Source organism: Saccostrea cucullata, unplaced genomic scaffold, assembly GCF_032062105.1.
Source record: "Saccostrea cucullata isolate Sc308-1 unplaced genomic scaffold, CSIRO_AGI_Scuc_v1 ctg11475, whole genome shotgun sequence".
Taxonomy (NCBI): Eukaryota; Metazoa; Mollusca; class Bivalvia; order Ostreida; family Ostreidae; genus Saccostrea; species Saccostrea cuccullata.
The window spans coordinates 5,367-16,276 of NW_026919793.1; the positions used below are offsets into that span (position 1 = coordinate 5,367).

Sequence of the window (10,910 nt, forward strand, 5' to 3'; positions counted from 1 at the left end):
CCACACCGCTCACTGATTGAGGGCGGGTCATACTAACATTAATTCTGTCATCTGTGACTCTCCCCCCACACCGCTCACTGATTGAGGGCGGGTCATACTAACATTAATTCTGTAATCTGTGACTCTCCCCCCACACCCCTCACTGATTGAGGGTCATACTAACATTAATTCTGTAATCTGTGACTCTCCCCCCACACCCCTTACTGACTGAGGGTCATACTAACATTAATTCTGTAATCTGTGACTCTCCCCCCACACCCCTCACTGATTGAGGGAGGGTCCTCCAGTAGTGAGCGGGCAGTGTTGATGGAGTGGATAAAGATCTCACCGCCGTGACTGGCTAACATGTGGGAGATGACCTTGGTGCCTGACTTACGTGGCTGCTCCAACATTACAGCTCGACCTGGCAATCAAAAAAAAGTTTAATTCAAATCCTGATGGAAAATGCACAAGTATAAAATATCATAACTTGATAGAGAGAAGTAGAGAGAGAGAAAGAGAAAAATAAAGATTGAGAGCGATGAAAGAAGAGAGAGAAAGAATATACTAAAGAAAGTGGAGAGAAAAAAGATAGAGAGAGAAAGTAAGAAGGAAGAGAGAAACAGTGAGAAGAAGAGAGGAAAGAGAAAAACAGAGATGGAGACAAGAGAGAAAAAAGATTAGAAAGAGGAAAAGAGAGAAGTATAGCGAAGAGAGAGAGAAAGAGAGAGAGAGAGAGGAGAGAGAGAGAGAAAAGTGGAATGAGGTGAGATAACGCACCACTGAGGAGGAAGTTGGTGAGACAGGAGGAGGGCCGACTGTTGACGTCTACGGGGGTGATTCTTGCTGCACATGTACAGTACTGGAGCTCTGTCATATACAAATAAAGATTAACCGCACACGTACAGTACTGGAGCTCTGTCATAAACAGTAAAAGATTAACCACACACGTACAGTACTGGAGCTCTGTCATAAACAGAAAAAGATTAACCACACACGTACAGTACTGGAGCTCTGTCATAAACAGAAAAAGATTAACCGCACACGTACAGTACTGGAGCTCTGTCATAAACAGATTAACCGCACACGTACAGTACTGGAGCTCTGTCATAAACAGATTAACCGCACACGTACAGTACTGGAGCTCTGTCATAAACAAAAAGATTAACCGCACACGTACAGTACTGGAGCTCTGTCATAAACAGAAAAAGATTAACACCACACACGGACAGTACTGGAGCTCTGTCATAAACAGAAAAAGATTAACCACACACGTACAGTACTGGAGCTCTGTCATAAACAGAAAAAGATTAACCGCACACGTACAGTACTGGAGCTCTGTCATAAACAAAGATTAACCACACACGTACAGTACTGGAGCTCTGTCTCTGTCATAAACAGTAAACAGAAAAAGATTAACCGCACACGTACAGTACTGGAGCTCTGTCATAAACAGTAAAAGATTAACCTCACACGTACAGTACTGGAGCTCTGTCATAAACAGTAAAAGATTAACCACACACGTACAGTACTGGAGCTCTGTCATAAACAGTAAAAGATTAACCACACACGTACAGTACTGGAGCTCTGTCATAAACAGAAAAAGATTAACCACGTACAGTACTGGAGCTCTGTCATAAACAGAAAAAGATTAACCGCACACGTACAGTACTGGAGCTCTGACATAAACAGAAAAAGATTAACCGCACACGTACAGTACTGGAGCTCTGCCATAAACAGAAAAAGATTAACCACACACGTACAGTACTGGAGCTCTGTCATAAACAGTAAAAGATTAACCACACACGTACAGTACTGGAGCTCTGTCATAAACAGAAAAAGATTAATCTCACACGTACAGTACTGGAGCTCTGCCATAAACAGAAAAAGATTAACCACACACGTACAGTACTGGAGCTCTGTCATAAACAGTAAAAGATTAACCACACACGTACAGTACTGGAGCTCTGTCATAAACAGAAAAAGATTAACCACGTACAGTACTGGAGCTCTGTCATAAACAGAAAAAGATTAACTGCACACGTACAGTACTGGAGCTCTGTCATAAACAGAAAAAGATTAACCACACACGTACAGTACTGGAGCTCTGTCATAAACAGTAAAAGATTAACCACACACTTACAGTACTGGAGCTCTGTCATAAACAGTAAAAGATTAACCGCACACGTACAGTACTGGAGCTCTGTCATGAACAGTAAAAGATTAACCGCACACGTACAGTACTGGAGCTCTGTCATAAACAGTAAAAGATTAACCACACACGTACAGTACTGGAGCTCTGTCATAAACAGAAAAAGATTAACCGCACACGTACAGTACTGGAGCTCTGTCATAAACAGTAAAAGATTAACCACACACGTACAGTACTGGAGCTCTGTCATAAACAGAAAAAGATTAACCAAACAAGTACAGTACTGGAGCTCTGTCATAAACAGTAAAAGATTAACCACACACGTACAGTACTGGAGCTCTGTCATAAACAGTAAAAGATTAACCACACACTTACAGTACTGGAGCTCTGTCATAAACAGTAAAAGATTAACCGCACACGTACAGTACTGGAGCTCTGTCATAAACAGTAAAAGATTAACCACACACGTACAGTACTGGAGCTCTGTCATAAACAGTAAAAGATTAACCACACACGTACAGTACTGGAGCTCTGTCATAAACAGTAAAAGATTAACCACACACGTACAGTACTGGAGCTCTGTCATAAACAGTAAAAGATTAACCACACACGTACAGTACTGGAGCTCTGTCATAAACAGTAAAAGATTAACCACACACGTACAGTACTGGAGCTCTGTCATAAACAGTAAAAGATTAACCACACACGTACAGAACTGGAGCTCTGTCATAAACAGAAAAAGATTAACCACACACGTACAGTACTGGAGCTCTGTCATAAACAGTAAAAGATTAACCGCACACGTACAGTACTGGAGCTCTGTCAAAAACAGAAAAAGATTAACCACACACGTACAGTACTGGAGCTCTGTCATAAACAGTAAAAGATTAACCTCACACGTACGGTACTGGAGCTCTGTCATACCTAACAGAAAAAGATTAACCGCACACGTACGGTACTGTTTCAGCTTTTCAAAGATTGTCCATATATTTCTTTGTAAAACTTTGATTCCCAACTGTTGCACACGCTAACAACCCCCCCCCCCCCCACTGGACATGATTTGAACAATTACCGGGGTAAAAGCTACACTTCCCCAGAGTGCTTCCATATAAGCTTCAGCATTTCCGGCCCATAAAGAAGACTTTCAAAGATTTTCCATACACGTAAAAACTTGGATTCCCCATTGTGGCCCCGCCCTACCCCCTGGGGGTCATGATTTGAACAATTTAGAATCTACACTAGCCAAAGATGTTTTCACATATGTTTCAGCTTTTCTGGCCCAGTGGTTATCAAGAAGAAGATTTTCAAAGATTTTTCCTATATATTTCTATGTAAAACTTGAATTCCCCATTGTGGCCCCGCCCTACCCCCGGGGGTCATTAAATGAACAATTTAGAATCTACATTAACCAAAGATGATTTCACATGTACAGTTTTTGGCCCAGTGTTATCAAAAGAAGATTTTCAAAGATTTTTCCACACACGTACATGTAAAACTTGGAGCTCTGTCATAAACAGTAAAAGATTAACCACACACTTACAGTACTGGCCCAGTGGTTCTTCTGTCTATATATTTCTATATAAAATTGGATACCCCATTGTGGCCCTGCCCTTCACCCAGGGGTCATGATTTGAATAATTTAGAATCTACACTACACCAGGAGCTTCATGTCAGCTTTCTGGCCCAGTGGTTCTTGAGAAGAAGATTCAAAAATTTTTCCTATATATTTCTATGTAAAACTTTGATTCCCCAGCTCTGTCATAAACAATTTAAAAGATTAACCTCACACGTACAGTTTTCTGGCCCAGTGGTTCTTGAGAAGAAGATTTTCAAAGATTTTTCCTATATATTTCTATATAAAACTTGGAGCTCTGTCATAAACAATTTAGAATCTACAAAAGATTAACCACACACGTACAGCTTTACTGGAGCTCTGTCATAAACAGAAAATTTTTTAATGACCCAACCACACACGTACAGTACTGGAGCTCTGTCATTAACAGTAAAAGATTAACCGCACACGTACAGTACTGGAGCTCTGTCATAAAAGTGAAAAGTTTAACCGACGGACACACGTACAGTACTGGAGCTGTGTCATAAACAGTAAAAGATTAACCGTACACGTACAGTACTGGAGCTCTGTCATAAACAGAAAAATATTAACCACACACGTACAGTACTGGAGCTCTGTCATAAACAGTAAAAGATTAACCACACACGTACAGTACTGGAGCTCTGTCATAAACAGTAAAAGATTAACCACACACGTACAGTACTGGAGCTCTGTCATAAACAGAAAAAGATTAACCGCACACGTACAGTACTGGAGCTCTGTCATAAACAGATTAACCACACACGTACAGTACTGGAGCTCTGTCATAAACAGTAAAAGATTAACCGCACACGTACAGTACTGGAGCTCTGTCAAAAACAGATTAACCGCACACGTACAGTACTGGAGCTCTGTCATAAACAGAAAAAGATTAACACCACACACGTACAGTACTGGAGCTCTGTCATAAACAGAAAAAGATTAACCACACACGTACAGTACTGGAGCTCTGTCATAAACAGAAAAAGATTACTGGAGCTCTGTCATAAACAGATTAACCGCACACGTACAGTACTGGAGCTCTGTCATAAACAGTAAAAGATTAACCACACACGTACAGTACTGGAGCTCTGTCATAAACAGAAAAAGATTAACCGCACACGTACAGTACTGGAGCTCTGTCATAAACAGTAAAAGATTAACCGCACACGTACAGTACTGGAGCTCTGTCATAAACAGAAAAAGATTAACCACACACGTACAGTACTGGAGCTCTGTCATAAACAGTAAAAGATTAACCTCACACGTACAGTACAGTACTGGCACACGTACAGTACTGGTCATAAACAGAAAAAGATTAACCGCACACGTACAGTACTGGAGCTCTGTCATAAACAGAAAAAGATTAACCACACACGTACAGTACTGGAGTTCTGTCATAAACAGAAAAAGATTAATCTCACACGTACAGTACTGGAACTCTGTCATAAACAGAAAAAGATTAACCGTACACGTACAGTACTGGAGCTCTGTCATAAACAGAAAAAGATTAATCTCACACGTACTGTACTGGAGCTCTGTCATAAACAGAAAAAGATTAACCGCACACGTACAGTACTGGAGCTCTGTCATAAACAGTAAAAGATTAACATAAACTCACACGTACAGTACTGGAGCTCTGTCATAAACAGAAAAAGATTAACCGCACACGTACAGTACTGGAGCTCTGTCATAAACAGAAAAAGATTAACCACACACGTACAGTACTGGAGCTCTGTCATAAACAGTAAAAGATTAACCGCACACGTACAGTACTGGAGCTCTGTCATAAACAGTAAAAGATTAACCGCACACGTACAGTACTGGAGCTCTGTCATAAACAGTAAAAGATTAACCGCACACGTACAGTACTGGAGCTCTGTCATAAACAGTAAAAGATTAACCGCACACGTACAGTACTGGAGCTCTGTCATAAACAGTAAAAGATTAACCACGCACGTACAGTACTGGAGCTCTGTCATAAACAGAAAAAGATTAACCGCACACGTACAGTACTGGAGCTCTGTCATAAACAGTAAAAGATTAACCACACACGTACAGTACTGGAGCTCTGTCATAAACAGAAAAATATTAACCACACACGTACAGTACTGGAGCTCTGTCATAAACAGTAAAAGATTAACCGCACACGTACAGTACTGGAGCTCTGTCATAAACAGTAAAAGATTAACCGCACACGTACAGTACTGGAGCTCTGTCATAAACAGAAAAAGATTAACCTCACACGTACAGTACTGGAGCTCTGTCATAAACAGAAAAAGATTAACCACACAGGTACAGTACTGGAGCTCTGTCATAAACAGTAAAAGATTAACCTCACACGTACAGTACTGGAGCTCTGTCATAAACAGTAAAAGATTAACCGTACACGTACAGTACTGGAGCTCTGACATAAACAGAAAAAGATTAACCGCACACGTACAGTACTGGAGCTCTGTCATAAACAGTAAAAGATTAACCGCACACGTACAGTACTGGAGCTCTGTCATAAACAGAAAAAGATTAACCGCACACGTACAGTACTGGAGCTCTGTCATAAACAGTAAAAGATTAACCGTACACGTACAGTACTGGAGCTCTGTCATAAACAGAAAAAGATTAATCTCACACGTACGGTACTGGAGCTCTGTCATAAACAGAAAAAGATTAACCGCACACGTACAGTACTGGAGCTCTGTCATAAACAGAAAAAGATTAACCGCACACGTACAGTACTGGAGCTCTGTCATAAACAGAAAAAGATTAACCACACACGTACAGTACTGGAGCTCTGTCATAAACAGTAAAAGATTAACCACACACTTACAGTACTGGAGCTCTGTCATAAACAGTAAAAGATTAACCGCACACTTACAGTACTGGAGCTCTGTCATAAACAGTAAAAAGAAAAAGATTAACCGCTCACGTACAGTACTGGAGCTCTGTCATAAACAGAAAAAGATTAACCTCACACGTACAGTACTGGAGCTCTGTCATAAACAGAAAAAGATTAACCGCACACGTACAGTACTGGAGCTCTGTCATAAACAGTAAAAGATTAACCGTACACGTACAGTACTGGAGCTCTGTCATAAACAGAACAAAGATTAACCGCACACGTACAGTACTGGAGCTCTGTCATAAACAGTAAAAGATTAACCGTACACGTACAGTACTGGAGCTCTGTCATAAACAGTAAAAGATTAACCACACACGTACAGTACTGGAGCTCTGTCATAAACAGAAAAGGATTAACCACACACGTAGAGTACTGGAACTCTGTCATAAACAGTAAAAGATTAACTGCACACGTACAGTACTGGAGCTCTGTCATAAACAGTAAAAGATTAACCACACACGTACAGTACTGGAGCTCTGTCATAAACAGTAAAAGATTAACCGCACACGTACAGTACTGGAGCTCTGTCATAAACAGTAAAAGATTAACCGCACACGTACAGTACTGGAGCTCTGTCATAAACAGTAAAAGATTAACCACACACGTACAGTACTGGAGCTCTGTCATAAACAGTAAAAGATTAACCACACACGTACAGTACTGGAGCTCTGTCATAAACAGTAAAAGATTAACCGCACACGTACAGTACTGGAGCTCTGTCATAAACAGTAAAAGATTAACCGCACACGTACAGTACTGGAGCTCTGTCATAAACAGAAAAAGATTAACCGCACACGTACAGTACTGGAGCTCTGTCATAAACAGAAAAAGATAAACCGCACACGTACAGTACTGGAGCTCTGTCATAAACAGAAAAAGATTAACCGCACACGTACAGTACTGGAGCTCGCAAAAACAGAAAAAGATTAACCGCACACGTACAGTACTGGAGCTCTGTCATAAACAGTAAAAGATTAACCTCACACGTACAGTACTGGACCTCTGTCATAAACAGAAAAAGATTAACCGCACACGTACAGTACTGGAGCTCTGTCATAAACAGAAAAAGATTAACCGCACACGTACAGTACTGGAGCTCTGACATAAACAGAAAAAGATTAACCGCACACGTACAGTACTGGAGCTCTGTCATAAACAGAAAAAGATTAACCGCACACGTACAGTACTGGAGCTCTGTCATAAACAGAAAAAGATTAACCGCACACGTACAGTACTGGAGCTCTGTCAAAAACAGAAAAAGATTAACCGCACACGTACAGTACTGGAGCTCTGTCATAAACAGTAAAAGATTAACCTCACACGTACAGTACTGGAGCTCTGTCATAAACAGTAAAAGATTAACCGCACACGTACAGTACTGGAGCTCTGTCATAAACAGAAAAAGATTAACCGCACACGTACAGTACTGGAGCTCTGTCATAAACAGTAAAAGATTAACCGCACATACAGTACTGGAGCTCTGTCATAAACAGTAAAAGATTAACCGCACACTTACAGTACTGGAGCTCTGTCATAAACAGAAAAAGATGAACTCCCTTTGTCTATACACTAAATCTAGTCTTTCATTATGACAGCTACATAAGGGGTACACATACCTACAACATTAGATTTGGGGTATAAATATATATACACACCTCCTACATTAGGGTGTATACATACCTACAACATTGGACTTAGGGGTACACACCTACTACATTGGACTTAGGGGTACCCATACCTCCTACATTAGGGGTGTATACATACCTACAACATTGGACTATGGGGTATATATATACATGTATATACACACCTCCATCATTAGGGGTATGAACATACCTACTACATTGGACTTAGGGGTATATATATATACACACCTCCTACATTAAGGGTGTATACATACCTACAACATTGGACTTAGGGGTATATATATACACATCTCCTACATTAGGGGTGTATACATACCTACAACATTGGACTTAGGGGTACACATACCTACAACATTCAACTTGAGGGTACACATACCTACAACATTAGACTTAGGGGTACATATACCTACAACATTGGACTTCGGGGTACACATACCTCACAACATTGGACTTCGGGGTACACATACTCCTAAGACATTGGACTTCGGGGTACACATACCTACAACATTGATTGGGTACACATACCTACAACATTGGACTTCGGGGTACACATACCTCCTACATTAGGGGTGTACACATACAACATTGGACTTTGGGGTACACATACCTACAACATTGGACTTTGGGGTACACAGACCTACAACATTGGACTTCGGGGTACACATACCTACAACATTGGACTTGGGTGTTAGCAACATTTGAACTGTAGGGGTACACATACCTACAACATTGGACTTCGGGGTACACATACCTACAACATTGGACTTTGGGGTACACATACCTACAACATTGGACTTTGGGGTACACATACCTACAACATTGGACTTTGGGGTACACATACCTACTACATTGGACTTAGGGGTACACCATTTTAAGGTGACTGTTTCTGTAGGGAGCCCTTCCTTGGATGGAATCACCAAACCATCACTGTGAGCTGTCAAAAAAAAACAGGATTTGTATTCATAAAAAATTTTTTAAGCCATTGTATTATATTGTTTATTTTATTTACTGACATTGGTATTTAATAAAAAAAAAATTTATTACTCTTTTATATAAATTGAATTTTTTGTTCAAAATCTGAGCTTTTTATAAATTTTGCTTCTAAATATGCATATTAATCATGTCAAAAATATTATGGGTGATGGACATTCAACTGTCTTAATATTGAGGAATCTCCAAATTTGCTGTAAACTGCAAAAAGATTTTTACGTGGTATGACATAAATAAACTTTGAGAGCCATAAAGGCAACCATACAATTATAACCATGCATGTAATAACCATTTTTGTTCACGGATATTGCTACCTAACTGATTTCAATAACTATATTAATGGACAGTTTTTTCTAAAAAAGAAATTCTGAAAGCGGGGACAAGTAATACAAGCAGTGTATCAATCTAATATCTTATGATGGTTCCAGCATTTAAAACATTTTTTTCATGAAAACCTGAAGTGATATATGAAATAACATAACGTCAATTATCAGATTACCTTTGTCAGAAAAACTATCCATACAACAATGCTTATTCATTTTACCAGCAAATTTAAAACTGTCCTTTGTACAATATTGCCTAATTGGGAAAAAATATTTCACATACAATGTTTGGTTGAAAAATTTATCTTTTATGTATTTTGCAGATATAATAAAAACTAACAAGGCAAGTCATTTTTCCTTTTACTATACAAGTATAAAAACTTCAATATGAATCTAAAACTTGAAGGCAGCTGGGTATGAGATGCCTTGCATGATACATGTATCAGTATTCAAAGACTCACATTACATGAAATACTTTGTAAGTATAAAATGAACTGATAATTGTCTCAACAAGACTCTTCTAGGGAAAAAGAAAACAAAAATGGTTGTTTGAAAATCACATCTTGCAACCTCAAACAATGGGAGACCCTACACACCTCAAATATACATACATGAAATACTAAACACTCACCGGACTTCATGATATCATCGTGGGCTTGTGAAGGGTGCAATAATTCTACATCATAATTCGCTGAAGAGCTGGCATTTTTTTTTCCTGTTATAGTTTTAAAAAAGTTCATTTACACTCACTAATAAAGTTCCTTGGCAAAATTTACAATCCAGTAGAATTTTAAAGAAATCAACTCACCTAATGTTCAATGAGTTATCACATAGATAATAAAAACGGTAATATAGATATATAAACACTGTAATTATCATACCTTCATGGGAATGCCGGTAACTGTTGTGGAGGACAGACCATAGTGGAACTGGACCAGTTGTATCAACTTATTGTACAGAATTGGGACTGTGCTGGACCTCTCCAAACAATAGAGGAGATATCTACAAGTTAACAAAAACAAATATATAACAGTTTCTTCTACTGGAACTTGGCTGATTGTGTCACCTGGATCTCTCCTTATACGAGGGTTGTTCGTAAATTCGTGGACAACATTGATAATTACTGACACACATTGACAAAATATACGGAACTATCATTTTCATTAATTGTTTTTTTATAAAAATTTCAAGTTTTCAACAAAAACAAAGCACAAATAGTTATATTTTTACAGAAAAAAAAAACACACACTCATACCTGGAGCACTAAAAAGAAAATTCTTAGTTTCCCGACGTCAAAAGCTTAATACGAGTACATGTAACTTTTTTCAAC

At 39.1% G+C, this 10,910-nt stretch overlaps 1 protein-coding gene across 1 annotated transcript; it reads right to left on the reverse strand.

Moving 5' to 3' along the window:
• Positions 1–208: 208 nt before the first annotated feature.
• Positions 209–10,296, reverse strand: LOC134238179 (integrator complex subunit 13-like; the record flags this gene model as incomplete). The annotated part of the gene is made up of 4 exons (XM_062720295.1): positions 10,212–10,296; positions 9,109–9,201; positions 760–849; positions 209–403 (listed from the first exon to the last, which is right to left on the reverse strand). Coding segments are annotated over exons 1-4 (388 nt in total), but the record flags the coding sequence as incomplete, so codon positions are not given.
• Between the last annotated feature and the right edge of the window lie 614 nt (positions 10,297–10,910).